The sequence below is a fragment of the Triturus cristatus genome, chromosome 2_2, assembly GCF_964204655.1.
Source record: "Triturus cristatus chromosome 2_2, aTriCri1.1, whole genome shotgun sequence".
Classification (NCBI taxonomy): domain Eukaryota; kingdom Metazoa; phylum Chordata; class Amphibia; order Caudata; family Salamandridae; genus Triturus; species Triturus cristatus.
The window spans coordinates 1185790502-1185807061 of record NC_140582.1 but is presented as its reverse complement, the minus strand read 5'-3'; the positions used below and the strand labels follow the sequence as shown (position 1 = coordinate 1185807061).

General features: G+C 49.5%; 1 protein-coding gene across 1 annotated transcript in view; it reads right to left on the bottom strand.

Annotated features, from left to right (window-relative positions):
• LOC146863338 (homeobox protein not2-like) overlaps positions 1-14432 on the bottom strand; it is a 31200-nt gene extending 16768 nt beyond the window's left edge. Inside the window, exon 1 of the mRNA XM_085643357.1 lies at positions 12657-14432. Within this exon, the coding sequence (XP_085499483.1) occupies positions 12657-12975 (319 nt within the window). The 5' untranslated portion in view covers positions 12976-14432. The remainder of the gene's footprint in view (positions 1-12656) is intronic.
• Between the last annotated feature and the right edge of the window lie 2128 nt (positions 14433-16560).

Genomic DNA, 16560 nt, shown 5'->3' with positions numbered 1-16560 from the left:
ACCTATACATTTTTGAAAACTAGACACCCAGGGGAATTCAGGATGGGGTGACTTGACTGCCTCCCACCAGGGTCTGTTACCCAGAATCCCTTGCAAACCTAAAAAAATTGACAAAAAAACACATTTTCCCCACATTTCTGTGGTGGAAAGTTCCGGAATCTGCGTGGATCCACAAATTTCCACCCACCCCGCGTTCCCCAAAGTCTTACGAGAAAAACGGTACCTCACTTGTGTGGGTCGGCCTAGTGCCCGCAACAGGAAACGGCGCAAAACGCAACGTGGTCACACCTCAATTTCGCAGTGAAAAATGACATTTTTTTGGCAAAATGTCTAGCTGTAGTTTTTGAACCCTAGCTCTGCGGGCACCTTGGGAAACCTAGCAAACCTATACATTTTTGAAAACTAGACATCCGTGTGCTTCCAGGGAGGTATGGTGCCTCACTTGTGTGCGAGGCCCAAGTACCCGCGACAGGCAAGGGCCCAAAACGCAGTGAGGCGACATCAAAATTGCCTATCTCAAAACCACCTGGTTTTGCAAGGGGGGTCACTTGGGTTTTTGGCCCGGTGCTCGGCGGCCATCTAGGGAAACCTACCAAACCCATACATTTCTAAAAACTAGACACCCGGGGGCTTCCAGGGAGGTATGGCTTGCGTAGATCCCCCAACATTTCCTTACCCAGAGTCCTCTGCAAACCTCAATTTTAGCTAAAAAAATCACATTTTTCACACATTTTTGTGTGGGAAAGTTGTGGCATCACTGGGCTGACACAAATTTCCTACCACCCAGCGTTCCCCCGGGTCTCCCGATAAAAACGGTGCCTCACTCGTGTGGGAGGCCCAAGTACCCGCGACAGACAAGGGCCCAAAACGTACTGAGGCACACTAGGTTTAGGACCCTTGCCTGTTGAGGCGCACTACGTTTTGGACCCATGCCTGTCGCGGGTACTTGGGCCTCCCACACGAGTGAGGCACCGTTTTTATCGGGAGACCCGGGGGAACGCTGGGTGGTAGGAAATTCATGTCAGCCCGGTGATGCCACAACTTTCCCACAAAAAAATGTGTGAAAAAGGTGATTTTTTCAGCTAAATTTGAGGTTTGCAGGGCATTCTGGGTAAGGAAACGTTGGGGGATCCACGCATGCCATACCTCCCTGGAATCCCCCGGGTGTCTAGTTTTCAGAAATGTGTGGGTTTGGTAGGTTTCCCTAGGTGGCCGCCGAGCACCGGGCCAAAAACCCAAGTGATCCCCCTTGCAAAACCAGGTCGTTTTGAGTTAGGCAAATTTCATGTCGCCTCTCTACGTTTTGGGCCCTTGCCTGTCGCGGGTACTTGGGCCTCCCACACGAGTGAGGCACCGTTTTTATCAGGAGACCCGGGGGAACGCTGGGTGGTAGAACATTTGTTTCAGCCCGGTGATGCCACAACTTTCCCCCACTAAAATGTGTGGAAAATGGGATTTTTTCAGCTAAATTTGAGGTTTGCAGGGCATTCTGGGTAAGGAAACGTTGGGGGATCCACGCAAGCCATACCTCCCTGGAGTCCCCCGGGTGTCTAGTTTTCAGAAATGTGTGGGTTTGGTAGGTTCCCCTAGGTGGCCGCCGAGCACCGGCCAAAAACCCAGGTGACCCCCCTTGCAAAACCAGGTCGTTTTGATGTAGGCAATTTTCATGTCGCCTCAATACGTTTTGGGCCCTTGCCTGTCGCGGGTACTTGGGCCTCCCACACGAGTGAGGCACCGTTTTTATCGGGAGACCCGGGGGAACGCAGGGTGGTAGGAAATTTGTGTCAGCCCGGTGATGCCACAACTTTCCCACACAAAAATGTGTGAAAAGGGTGATTTTTTCAGCTAAATTGGAGGTTTGCAGGGCATTCTGGGTAAGGAAACGTTGGGGGATCCACGCAAGCCATACCTCCCTGGAGTCCCCCGGGTGTCTAGTTTTCAGAAATGTGTGGGTTTGGTAGGTTCCCCTAGGTGGCCGCCGAGCACCGGCCAAAAACCCAGGTGACCCCCCTTGCAAAACCAGGTCGTTTTGATGTAGGCAATTTTCATGTCGCCTCAATACGTTTTAGGCCCTTGCCTGTCGCGGGTACTTGGGCCTCCCACACGTGTGGGGGTGGGGGCATTGGTATGACAATTTTGGGCAGCCCCCACCCTCACGCATAAAAAAAGCCGGCGTACTCGCTGGCGCCTATGGGCAGATTAGGGGCCAATGCCCCATCTGCCCCCCGGGTGGGGCAGAAAGACTGTAGTAATTGGGGGGTGGGGTGGGGGCATGGGCCTGCCCGTTTTGGGCAGCCCCACCCCTATTTTTTTTATTTTTTATTTCCCTGGTGTCTAGAGGGCTTTCTGCCCCCCCGGGGTTGGGGGGGGGGGCAGATTGGGGGCCAATGCCCCATCTGCCCCCCAGGGGGGGCAGAAAGGCTGTAATGGTGGCAGGTGGGTGGGGGCATTGGCGTGCCCGTTGCTGGGAGCCCCCACCCTAAAAAAAAACTAAAAACTAGTCCCTGGTTTTTAGTGGGCTTCCTGCCCCCCCGAAGGGGCAGATTAGGAGCCAATGCCCCATCTGCCCCCCGGGGGGGCAAAAGACTGTAGTAATTGGGGGTGGGGTGGGGGCATGGGCCTGCCCGTTTTGGGCAGTCCCCACCCCTATTTTGTATTTCTTTTTTAAAATCCCTGGTGTCTAGTGGGCTTTTTACCGGGGGGCAGATTAGGGGCTACTGCCCCCATCTGCCCCCAGGGGGGGCAAAAAGTCTAAATTTGGCCAAAATTCTTTGGGGGAGCAAAGGCCCTTGCCCAAGGGGCCGCTCCTCCCTCCCTGGTGTCTAGTGGGTGGATCCCTGCTTGGGGATCGCCCTCTTGTGGTGATCCCCAAGCAGGGATCCACTGGAGATTCTCCCCTTTCCAACGATACCTCTCCCGTCTTTCTACGTGCTCAGGGGGCTGAGCTAGCCCCCTGAGCACGTAGAAAGTGAAACTGAAATGAGCCTCTTGGCTCATTTCAGTTTCACTTTCCGATCGTCATTACAGTGAAAGGGGGGGGGGGGGGGGGCTCGGGAGCTGGGGAAGCTCTTCCCCAGCTCCCGAGGCTGTTTTGGCAGAAAGGGAATCCCTCTGGTGCCCGCACCAGAGGGATTCCCTAGGGTATGCCTCATGACGAGCTGGACTCGTCATGGGCACAGCGCGACTGTGCTCCATGACGAGTCCAGCTCGTCATGGGCATATAAGGGGTTAAAACACTTATATGTATATAATTTATTCGGCAAGCTTCTAAAAACATTATGTTTATTGCAAGATGGCGTTGAGAGATGCAACAATATGTTAGTCCTTCTTCCATGATATTGCCAAGAGAGCAAGCATCGGCCAAAATCGCTGTCTTGTTTCTATGTTTATTTGTTTATTTAAATGCATTGTTTACCCCATTCCCACTTACAGTGGAAAAAGGCGTTACGCCGAAACGTGTCCTGTCCCGCTTTATTTTTCGGTAAAATAAAAACCGAACTTACCCCTGGATATTGTGTGCAGTCGTCTTGTTTTCCTTTGGGAATACGAGCTGGGAGCTGATATATAGTTTATGTATAATATATATAAATATATATATATATATATATATATATATATATATTCTTCCAAAAACGCCCACCGTTGAAAGCGCACTCGAAGAACAGGCCGACCCAGCTGTTACTTGCAAGGTCTTTATTTCATCACCAACCGGCAGTGTCCTTGGTATAGTAGTTCAGCCCTACGCGTTTCAAAGCTAAATGCTCCTTGTTCACGGGCAAAATGGCTAGCGGCGGAAGTGAGCACCTCGTTGATTTAAATATCACATCCAAGTGGCTTTGTCCCAAATGCCTCATGGGACTTGTAGTGCTCTCTGCCATAAATTTCCGCCGACCACATAAAATTAAAACCCTGTATGGGTCCCAAATGTCTCCGCCTGTTGGTTATATTGTCTCCTGTTCCTCCGTGAGACGGTTGCAGTGAATCTGCAACCCACAGTCCAAATTTATTTCTTATGGCGGTGCACTTTCCCGACCTGGACAGGCCGGTATAAATTCTTCCAAAAACGCCCACCGTTGAAAGCGCACTCGAAGAACAGGCCGACCCAGCTGTTACTTGCAAGGTCTTTATTTCATCACCAACCGGCAATGTCCTTGGTATAGTAGTTCAGCCCTACGCGTTTCAAAGCTAAATGCTCCTTGTTCACATATATATATATATGTTACATTCTTTCTTTGGAACATGCAGCAGCTATGGGTGCATTTCTGAGAAGATTACAAAATGTGTAACTATGTAAGGGAATCACAGTACCAGCTATAGCCTGTTATATTTAAACAATTTAAATACATTGAATCCTCTTCTACTGACATTGCAATGTGTGTATGTGTGTATGTATATATATATATATATATATATATATATATATATATATATATATATATATATATATATATATATATATATATATATATATATATATATATAAATTCACTTAAAAAAACCATAGATTTCACACATGTTATAGTTAGCTGGACATTTCACTCGTAAAAAACCAATGAAATTCCCCCGTTATAGTTAGTTCAGATAACTATAACTCGCGCGCCCACAATCCACTGCTGATGACGTCACGTATTACATCACTCATGACATGGTCAGTGGCATCACTCAGGACATCATCCTTGTGATAGAGTGGCGGTCGCGCGAGTTATAGTTATCTGAACTAACTATAACGGGGGAATTTCATTGGTTTTTTACGAGTGAAATGTCCAGCTAACTATAACATGTGTGAAACCTATGGTTTTTTAAGTGAATTTGTAAGGTTTTTTAAATGCTAATTCCTAACTATAACGTGTGTGAAACCTATGGTTTTTTAAGTGAATTTGTACGGTTTTTTAAATGCTAAGTTATGTATGTATTATTATATTTTTTATATATTTATTTTAAAATAACTACCTATGTATATAGTTATAGATTGACTGTATCCTGTAATATGGAATGGCTCGTTTAAAAAGTTTTTTTGGGTTTTTTTTTAAATGTTTTCCACCGTGCGCGCACGGTGCGCAAACGGTGCGCGCACCCCGCAATTTTTTTTTAAAATTTTTTTTTAAAAAAATCAGCCTTCGGGGTCCTTCAGGGACCCCCTGACAAAGGCTACGGGGTCAGAAACTCTCTACCCTGCCCCCTTTTCACGTTCGCCACCTTCCTTTTTCCCTGTCGCACACAAAACAAACAAAATGGCGGCCGACACTTCCTGATTTCGTCCGATTCGAACGTTGACTGACATGTAACCACCAATCAGAATTACGCTTGCGCACGTTAGGGTGCGCGCACGGTGCGCGCTTATAAATATATATGTACTTTTAACTGCAATTTTCTTCAGGAAATACTGAACAGATTGACTCCATATGTGCAAAAGGCACATGCCTGACCTGAGGACTACCTCTCTGCCAAATTTCAAGTAATTCTGTTCAGCCGTTCAGGTTGTACCTTCGACTAAAGGTCCTATGGGAAAATGCATGGGGAAAACGCGTTTTGGGACCTCCCTTTTTTCTCGGCCCCCGCTTGACGAATCACCCAGAGACTTTCAGGGTAGGAGCTGATCGGAGTGCCCCATTAGTTTTGAAAATTTCGCGAGGATTTGTCAACCGGCGCCAAAGTTATTCAAAATAGAATTTTGAGATTTCCTATGGAAACACGGACCTAACTATAACTATCTACTGGCGACCGATATGTATATGTATATAGTGCAGGGATAGAAACCGGTGATTTATGCCTTTATGCATAGGTCCATCCACATGGTGACTGTGGACCAAGATGTCCTTCAGGGACCCACTCTTCCTATGTGTTATATCTTGTTTATTTGGCAACACATTTCCTAATTTCACATCTATCTGAAGGATACTCCAATGTTTCTGTTCACAGAAACTCACTGACAAAGGCCATGGGGCCGAAACGCGTTTTTTCACTTTTTTAGAGAGAGAGAGAGAGAAAGAGAGAGAGTGTGTGTGTGTGTGTGTGTTTTTTTCTGTACAAAATGCACCTAACCCCGCCTATCAAGCTTCTGCCCTAATTGTGCTGCGACTGGAGTTAGAGGTATACAGTAACCCAGTTCTACGATATGTGGTATGTGACTGTGGATGGGTTTGTGAGTTTGAAACAGATCGAAAGTTGCAGAATATTTGACAGTAGGTGTTTATGTGTATATTTTATTTCCCTTTGAGAATAATTTAAAATGTTGCTTTCATTTTACGACCACCAGATGGCACTATAGGACCACAGTGTATCATTATTTGTAGTGTGCTTAGCCTTCAATCCGTGTAGAAAAGCACCTCTTTAGAATTCCTTTATTCAACGGTTTGAGCTACTGCAATTTTTAAATCTGACTTTTAATTAACTTTTTTCAATATCTTTTTTCAAGAAATTACTAACTGATTATTATTGTTTAATTTCGCAATACAGATTCTACTTAGAATCTGCATGAGTGTAAATGTATTACTTCTTTCATATAAAAGGGCAAGACACCAAGAATTTAAATGGTTTGTCGAAAGGTTGATGGTGTAACCATGTTTTATAAGGAATAAAATGCCCAATGACGGATTTTAAAAGGACAACGCAGGAAATGCATCCTATACAAATGTTTTGCTATACATGAATGAATACAATAAAAAGAATCTAATTGAAATGGGTATTACAAGTTACCTATGAATTCCATGACCTTACAAATAGCCTCATTCTGCTATATATTCACTGAACTTCTCGGTGGCTTGCAATATCCTTATAATGTACAGCAGGGGGTACTTTATCCTATAGATATGTTCCAATCTTGGGGTTTTGGCTATATGGCCAACTTTGGTTTATAAATACCATTAGGACCGCCTTGTGTTGTTATGGGACCATAATTGATGACCTTTCTCACTATATTTTTCCCTACTTATAAAAAAGTTTTTTTTCCTGTGGTAACTTTTGATCACAGGAATGATTATCGTGCAACATGGGTCCATTATTGCGCAAGAGCGTGCCAGCACACTCACGTGCACGAACACATACTTTCTCTGAACTTCATGCGGCAGAATAAATTTGGATATAAGATTCCAAAATGCAGAATATCATTTTAAAAACACGTTCATTATTGCGAGTTAAGATAGGAATTCCCCACCCTCGCACCCTCTTCTGTAGATCAGAGATGAAATTTCGAACAAATGCATGTTTTTTTAGCACAATCTACCAGAAAGCTAGCAGGTTTCCTAATATACTGTATTATGGCAAAACTTTGCATTTCGGTAAAAAGGGTATAACGGTTTTGCACCGATTTTGCTGCTTTCGTCATAGGGTCTGATGAAAGTGAACTGTGCAGTAACAAGATACAGTCTTCACCCTCAAAAGTGGAGTGGCGTTTGCGCTGGCGGCTTCTGGTAGGAAAGGACGAGAAAATAGGGTTGAACTCATTTTGTGCATGTATTATCCCCATTTTAACATATTTTTGTGTTCTAATGCTAGGAGTAGCCACAGAGTATTTCTGAAGAGCAGAATACAACAGGGAAATTTCTGAGGGCCAGCATGCACTTCGGCTATTAGTGAGGAACAGTACACCCTGGCTATTTCTGAGGAGCAGGGTACACCATGGCTATTTGTGAAGAGCAGTATACATCCTGGGTATTTCTGGGAAGCAGAGAACATCTCAAGCTATTTTTGAGGAACAGTACACGCTGGGTATTTCTGAGGAGCAGAGTACACCCAAAATAATTGTGAGGAACAGTACACTCTGCGTATTTCTAAGGTGCAGAGTGCACCCTCGTTATTTGTAGACGTGGGCGGAGTTCACAGAGTTCTACTCAAGGTACTCCGTGAAGCGCCAGAAAAACGACACTGTGCTCTGCGGAGTTCCGCCAGCGGCAGTGTCTGTTTAGTCGGGTTGCTCGCACTGGTTTTTAGTGTCAGAAGTTTGTCCCATGCTGTTAAATCAGAGCGTACTGCACTACGTGTCACGGCAGAGGGCACTGCTGCTTTGTGCCGTTCAAGTCAACATTCTACTTGAGCGGAAGCGTTCTCAACGCGAGCAGCAGATTTTTCAACATGAGTGGGCGTGGCCTGCTGCGACCGCCCTTGTTGAGAAACCTCACGGGGAGGGCGGGTCTAGCACACGATTTTTTCTCGCAAGCACTTACCAACATAACAGTGGTGAGCCGCTTGAGATAAAACACTCTGCTCTGCTTCAGTTTGCGGAGGTTTGTGGAACTCTGTGCTCCGAGCCAAGTGGGTAAAACCCCGCCAACTACGCCGGCGGAGCAGAATTATTTGCCTACACCTAGTTTTTTGTAAAGAGCAGAGTTAGTCCTGGGTATTAATGAGGGGCAGGGTTCACCCTGGGTATTTGTGAAAAGCAAAGTACGCCCTGGGCAGAGCACACTATGGTTATTTGTGAAGAGCAGAATACAGCCTGGGTATTTGTGAAAAGCAAAGTACGCCCTGGGCAGAGCACACTATGGTTATTTGTGAAGAGCAGAATACAGCCTGGGTATTTGTGAAAAGCAAAGTACGCCCTGGGCAGAGCACACTATGGTTATTTGTGAAGAGCAGATTGCAGCATGGGCAGAGTACACCCTGGGCATTTGTGGAGAGCAGAGTACTCCCTGAGCAGAGTACACCATGGTTATTGTAGAGTACACCCTGGGTATTTGTGAAGAACAGAGTACCCTCTGGGTATTTGTGAAGAGCAGAGTATGCCCTGGGCAGAGTACACCCTGGGTATTTGTGAAGAGCAGAGCGCAACCTGGGCAGAGTGCACCCTGGTTATTAATGAAGAGCAGAGTACACCCAACGCATCTGTGAAGAGCAGAGACGCCCTGGGAAATATACACTATGGTAATTTGTGAAGCGCAGAGTACACCCTTGGTATTTGTTAAGAGCAGAGTACACCCTAGGCATTTCTTAGGGGCAGAGTACACCCTGGGTATTTGTGAAGAGCAGAGAGCACCCTGGGAAGTGTACACCCTGGTTATTTATGAAGAACAGAGTACACCCAAAGTATCTGTGAAGAGCAGAGCACGCCTTGGAAGAGTACACTACGGTTATTTGTGAAGGACAGAGTACACCCAACGTGTCTGTGCAGGGCAGAGTACGCCTTGGAAGAGTACACTATGGTTATTTGTGAAGAGCAGAGTACACCCCGGGCAGAGTACACCCTTGGTATTTGTTAAGAGCAGAGTACACCCTACACATTTCTTAGGGGCAGAGTACACCCTGGGTATAGTACACCCTGGGTATTTGTGAAGAGCAGAGAGCACCCTGGGCAGTGTACACCCTGGTTATTTATGAAGAACAGAGTACACCCAAAGTATCTGTGAAGAGCAGAGCACGCCTTGGAAGAGTACACTACGGTTATTTGTGAAGGACAGAGTACACCCAACGTGTCTGTGCAGGGCAGAGTACGCCTTGGAAAAGTACACTACGGTTATTTGTGAAGAGCAGAGTACACTGAACGCATCTGTGAAGAGCAGAGTACACCGTGGGTATCTGTGAAGAAAAGAGTACACCCCGGGCAGAGTACACCCTGGGTATTTGTGAAGAGCAGAGTACACCCTGGGTATTTGTGAAGAGCAGACTATGCCCTAGGTATCTGTGATGAGAAGAGTGTGCCCTGGTTGTTTGTGAAGAGCAGAGTACACCGTGGGTATATGTGAAGAGCATAGTACACCCTGAGTATTTGTGAAGAGCAGAGTACACCGTGGGTATTTGTAAAGAGCAGAGTATGCCCGGTGTATTTGTGAAGAGCAAAGTAAACCGTGGGTATTCGTGAAGAGCAGAGTACGCCCTGGGTATTTGTGAAGGGCAGAGCATGCCCTTGGTATCTGTGAAGAGCAGAGTACACCGTAGGTATCTGTGAAGATAAGAGTACACCCTGGGCAGAGTACACCATGGGTATTTCTGAAGAGCTGAGTACACCCTGGCTATTTGTAGAGAGCAGAGTGTGCCCTGGGTATTTGTGAAGAGCAGACTACGTCCTGGGTATCTGTGAAGAGCAGAGTACACCATGGGTATTTGTGAAGAGCAGAGTACATCGTGGGTATTTGTAAAGAGCAGAGTGTGCCCTGAGTATCTGTGAAGAGCAGACTACGTCCTGGGTATCTGTGAAGAGCAGAGTACACCATGGGTATTTGTGAAGAGCAGAGTACACCGTGGGTATCTGTGAAAAACAGAGTACACCCTGTGCAGAGTACACTGTGGGTATTTGTGAGGAGCAGAGTACACCGTGGGTATTTGTGAAGAGCAGAGTACACCGTGGGTATTTGTGAAGAGCAGAGTACACCCCGGGTATTTGTGAAGGGCAGAGTATGCCCTGGGTATTTGGGAAGAGCAGACTACGCCCTGGCTATTTGGGAAGTGCAGAGTATGCCCCAGGTATCTGTGAAGAGCAGAGTACACCGTGGGTATTTGTGAAGAGCAGAGTACACCGTGGGTATCTGTGAAGAGCAGAGTACGCCCTGGGTATTTGTTAAGGGCAGAGTATGCCCTTGGTATCTGTGAAGAGCAGAGTACACCTCGGGCAGAGTACACCGTGGGTATTTGTGAAGAGCAGAGTACACCGTGGGTATTTGTGAAGAGCAGAGTACGCCCTGGGTATTTGTGAAGAGCAGACTACGCCATGCGTATTTGTGAAGAGCAGAGTACGCCCAGGGTATTTGTGAAGAGCAGAGTATCCCCTGGGTATTTGTGAAGGGCAGAGTGCGCCCTGGGTGTCTGTGAAGAGCAGAGTGCACCCTGGGTATTTCTGAGGGGCAGAGTATGCCCTTGGTATCTGTGAAGAGCATAGTACACCGTGAGTATTTGTGAAGAGCAGAGGACACTGTGGGTATTTGCGAAGAGCAGAGTACACCGTGGGTATCTGCGAAGAGCAGAGTGCGCCCTGGGTATTTGTGAAGGGCAGAGTGTGCCCTGGGTATTAGTGAAGGGCAGAGTGCACCCTGGGTATCTGTGAAGAGCAGAGTATGCCCTGGGTATTTGTGAAGGGCAGAGTGCGCCCTGGGTATTTGTGAAGGGCAGAGTGTGCCCTGGGTATTAGTGAAGGGCAGAGTGCGCCCTGGGTGTCTGTGAAGGGCAGAGTGTGCCCTGGGTATTTCTGAGGGGCAGAGTATGCCCTTGGTATCTGTGAAGAGCATAGTACACCGTGAGTATATGTGAAGAGCATAGTACACCGTGGGTATTTGTGAAGAGCAGAGTACACTCAGGCAGAGTACACCCTTGGTATCTGTGAAGAGCAGAGTACACCGTGGGTATTTGTGAAGGGCAGAGTGCGCCCTGGGTATTTGTGAAGGGCAGAGTGCGCCCTGGGTATTTGTGAAGGGCAGAGTATGCCCTGGGTATTTGTAAAGAGCAGAGTGCATCCTGGGTACTGGGTATCTGTGAAGAGCAGAGTATGCCCTGGGTATTTGTGAAGGGCAGAGTGCGCCCTGGGTATTTGTGAAGGGCAGAGTGCGCCCTGGGTATTAGTGAAGGGCAGAGTATCCCCTTGGTATCTGTGAAGAGCAGAGTGCATTCTGGGTATTTGTGAAGGGCAGAGCACGCTGTGGGTATTTGTGAAGAGCAGAGTACGCCCTGTGTATTTGTGAAGGGCAGAGTGCGCCCTGGGTATTAGTGAAGGGCAGAGTATCCCCTTAGTATCTGTGAAGAGCAGAGTGCATTCTGGGTATCTGTGAAGAGCAGAGTGCGCCCTGGGTATTTGTGAAGGGCAGAGTGCATTCTGGGTATTTGTGAAGGGCAGAGTGCGCCCTGGGTATTTGTGAAGGGGCAGAGTGCGCTCAGGGTATCTGTGAAGAGCAGAGTATGCCCTGGGTATCTGTGAAGAGCAGAGTACGCCCTGGGTATCTGTGAAGAGCAGAGTGCGCCCTCGGTATTTGTGAAGGGCAGAGTGCGCCCTGGGTATTAGTGAAGGGCAGAGTATCCCCTTAGTATCTGTGAAGAGCAGAGTGCATTCTGGGTATCTGTGAAGAGCAGAGTGCGCCCTGGGTATTTGTGAAGGGCAGAGTGCGCCCTGGGTATTAGTGAAGGGCAGAGTATCCCCTTAGTATCTGTGAAGAGCAGAGTGCATTCTGGGTATCTGTGAAGAGCAGAGTGCGCCCTGGGTATTTGTGAAGGGCAGAGTGCATTCTGGGTATTTGTGAAGGGCAGAGTATCCCCTTGGTATCTGTGAAGAGCAGAGTGCATTCTGGGTATCTGTGAAGAGCAGAGTGCGCCCTGGGTATTTGTGAAGGGCAGAGTGCATTCTGGGTATTAGTGAAGGGCAGAGTATCCCCTTGGTATCTGTGAAGAGCAGAGTGCATTCTGGGTATCTGTGAAGAGCAGAGTGCGCCCTGGGTATTTGTGAAGGGCAGAGTGCGCTCTGGGTATCTGTGAAGAGCAGAGTATGCCCTGGGTATCTGTGAAGAGCAGAGTATGCCCTGGGTATCTGTGAAGAGCAGAGTATGCCCTGGGTATTTCTGAGGGGTAGAGTGCATATTGTTTGTTTCTGAAGAGTACACGAGGGGTATTTGTGAGGAGAGCACAGCGCACTATGGATATTTACGAGGAAGAGACTGCGCCCTCTGGCAGTAACCCCGGGCAGTCACCCTTCTCGGCAGTGTATCCTTCCAGTGACCCTTGGCCCTGGGCAGTGCCCCTCTTACCTTGCATACACCTTGGGTCCGTGCAGGGGTATCCTCCCTGCGGAGTGTCTGGCTGCTCGTCCGCTGCCAGGCTTGGGAACCCCGCGCTCTTGTACAGGTATAGACGTGGGTAGTAGGGTACAACCCCGTAGGGCACCGGGGCAGCTGCCGACTGCCAGGGAGCACCCTCTGCTGGAACACGAGGCGGCCGCGTGGCCAGGATAGAGTCGATGTTAAAGGAGCTCTTAGGGGGCAGTTCCGGGGCCGCCCTCGAGGGGTCGGAGTCTGTCCACAAGTGGCCGAAGCCCGGGAAGGCTGCAGACTGGAGCATCTGAAGCATTTAGCCGGCCTTCAGTGAGGTATGGGTGCCAAGGTGTAAGGTGCAGCGCAGGACCTGGCGGTTAAGAGGAGTGCAAGGTCTGGGGGGCACTGGAGTCTGGCGTGCAGTGGCCGGTCTGTGGAATACTGCAAGGTTTGGGGGGGAACTGGAGTCTGGCGTGCAGTGGCCGGTCTGTGGAATACTGCAAGGTCTGGGGGGGAACTGGAGTCTGGAGTGCAGTGGCCGGTCTGTGGAATACTGCAAGGTCTGGGGGGCACTGGAGTCTGGCGTGCAGTGGCCGGTCTGTGGAATACTACGAGGTCTGGGGGGCACTGGAATCTGGCGTGCAGTGGCCGTTCTGTGGAATACTGCGAAGTCTGAGGGGCACTGCAGTCTGGAGTGCAGTGGCCGGTCTGTGGAATACTGCAAGGTCTGGGGGGCACTGGAGTCTGACGTGCAGTGGCCGGTCTGTGGAATACTGCAAGGTCTGGGGGGCACTGGAGTCTGGCGTGCAGTGGCCGGTCTGTGGAATACTGCGAGGTCTGGGGGCACTGGAGTCTGGCGTGCAGTGGCCGGTCTATCAAATAGTGCGAGGTCTAGGTGAGGTGGGGGGCAGTGGAGCCTGGCGTGCAGTGGGCGGTCTGCGGATGCAGAGGAGTTTAGGCATGCAGTTCAATGCCTGGTGCACTGGTAGTTGCAGTGAACGGTATAAGTTATAGTGGTAACACGGAGTCTGGGGCGGGCAGTGCTGGGTCGGCGCTGCAGGGGAGCCCGAGTGTGCAGTGGGGCTGGGATGGAATGGGGTATGTGTGCAAGCCTACTGTATGTAATGCAGTGGGGTCTAAGGAGCAGGAATGAATGAGTGCAGTGAGGTCTGGGCTCAGGTCAGCGCGGGTCTGTGTGCACTGGGGTAAGGCGCCGCAGTGAGCTGAGGGTGTGCGCGTGCAGCTAGGCATGGGGCTACACTGAGGTTGGAGTGTAGTGCTGTGGCAACAGTGACCTCACTGCAGTGGACTGTGGAGGTCCTGTGAAGACCCGTGGACGCAGCAGTGCCTGTGAGCTGATGGTGTGCGGGGGTGTACGGGGGCAGCCCGGCCGGAGGCTGGGCTGCAGTGCTGTGGTAGCAGTGGCCTGTGGAGGTCCTGTGAAGACCCGTGGACGCAGCAGTGCCTGTGAGCTGATGGTGTGCGGGGGTGTACGGGGGCAGCCCGGCCGGAGGCTGGGCTGCAGTGCTGTGGTAGCAGTGGCCTGTGGAGGTCCTGTGAAGACCCGTGGACGCAGCAGTGCCTGTGAGCTGAGGGTGTGCGGGGGCAGCCAGGCCGGAGGCTGGACTGAGGCTGGGGTGCAGTGCTGTGGCAGCAGTGGCCTGTTGCGCTCCAGTGAAGATCCGTGGACGCAGCAGTGCCTGCGAGCTGTGACCTCTGTGGTATCCAGGCTGGGCAGCTGCGTGGAATCTCGCCCGCTCTCCTCTAGGGCCCGCTAACTCTGGATGAAGGAAGGGAAGGGGGCGTTAAGAGAGGGTCTCCATTCAGAGGTGTAATCAGGGCATTAATATGCAAAGCAGCGGGAGGGGGAAGGCAGCTCACACCCACCGAGGGAAGGCTGCTCACACCCACCGAGGGCGAAGCCTGCTCACACCCACTTGCCTTCCTCAAACATGCCCCTGTGATGCAGCTGGGAGTGCAAACTTCAATTTACCCTCTCCGGGGTCTGATGGGATGTTTGGAGAGGCAATCACAGGGCATTAGATCAATACACCTGATCAGTAACTCATCGGATCTCCAGTGTTTGTGAACAGATGAGTTTACAGCGTGCCGCACCACCCCCCGGGGCCCCCAAACCGCTCTGATCCGCTCTCTGGGTCAGGTTTACAACAGCATAGCAGGATTTGTGCAGAAACGTACCGCGGAGAATCCCTTAATACGAATATGTTTTTTCTTACAAATAAATCTTGGAGAGCATTTTGCATTCGAAAATACACATTTAGCAATTAAAATTTTGTAATTCAAGCTTTGAAATTCAAATTGAAATGCCAAAGTTTACAAGATGCAAGCTGGGCTGCGCCGCTGAACTCTGGTGCCCCCTCTCTTTACACCGGCGCGCAGTAAGTACCCTAGATTACCACACCTAGGTTCTCTAAAGCACTTTACCCACCACCCACTGCATCAGGAGGGTGTCAAGAGGGGCCGATCGGTTTCTAAAACCCATAAAAGACAACAAACCCTAACACCAAAGATCATCCAGGGATCCCCACCTGACTGTGATAAATCAAGATGTTTTGTTTCTGTGAGCGACTTTTCAAGATTTGGACAAACTATGGGAACCGAAGGACGACGAGATTGTGCGATCTGCCCAAGATCACACGTCCAGATGGAAATTTAGGAAAGCCAGTGTCAGAGGTCGGGCCTGGTGCTTTAACGATGGTCTGTATCCCTTGGGCCAACTCCTTGTGGCTTCAATAAGAGCAGCGTAAACAACTCTGGTGACTACGGGCTGATTCAGAGTTTGGTGGACGGGTCACTCCTCACAAACGTCACGGACATCTCGTCTTCTAGAATATAAGGGACTTATAATATAGCAGACAAGATATCCCTCGCGTTTTTGATGGAGTAACCTGGTGCGCCAAACTCTAAGGGCCTTATTACGTGTACGGTGGTCCACACAACTGCTTTACTCGTGGTGGTGGTCCAACCACTGCGGGTCCGCCCGTAGTATTTTGAATGTGGCAGTCGGACCGCCACAGGACCACCGGGATCCAGGATGCTGCGGCAACGGTGCAGCAGTCAGGAGCAGTAATATGCTGACGGTGCCGCTGTGGCACTGGCAAGCATATTATGAGTTGCCAGTCCACCGCCCATTTCATGGCGGTGAGCCCACCGTGAAAAGGATGGCAAAGAGGCAACTATGGGGCCCTTAACAAGGACCCAGTCGCTCTTGTGCCTGGGGGGTGGATGCAGTGGGCACATATTGTACCCCCATGGAATTGCACCTCCGTTCTAGCCAGTGTGGCATGCACGACATGGTGCATGCCACAACGTACAGGAATGTGCAGTTTGCACCCTCACGGCAGCAGTCTGCATGTTAGGCTTCCCTATGAGCCTAACAGACCACCACCGTGAGACTGCCCCAGCACTGCCAACCCACCATTGATTGTACTATTACTCCACCTGGTGGGTGCACTACAGGCTTGGCGGTCATCTTGTCTTTACGCAGTGGGTTGAGAGTTGTGGCAGATGTATATTCTCTGAGTTACTAAGATAAATTCTGACAGTCCACAACCAAGACATTCATATACCTTCGGAGCTAATACAAGTGGGGAGAAAGACCCAAATATTCTAGTGCTGATATGAGGAAGACAAATTTGTTTTAAGCATATGGCCAGGTATTGCCGAGTCCCCGCCCTCACGGACACACCCATTCCATCCCGTGGCCTCATGAGTACCAACCACTCTCTCTCGAGGCGTAGATCACACACAAAAAAAAATCACAGAACTTTCTTTGGGTTAGGGGTTGTAACATCCCCAGCCGTATTTTATGAAAAAACAACACACTAAAGTTTTGTATATTAATATAATGACGAGTGCACTGTAATAGAGTGCGGGCATC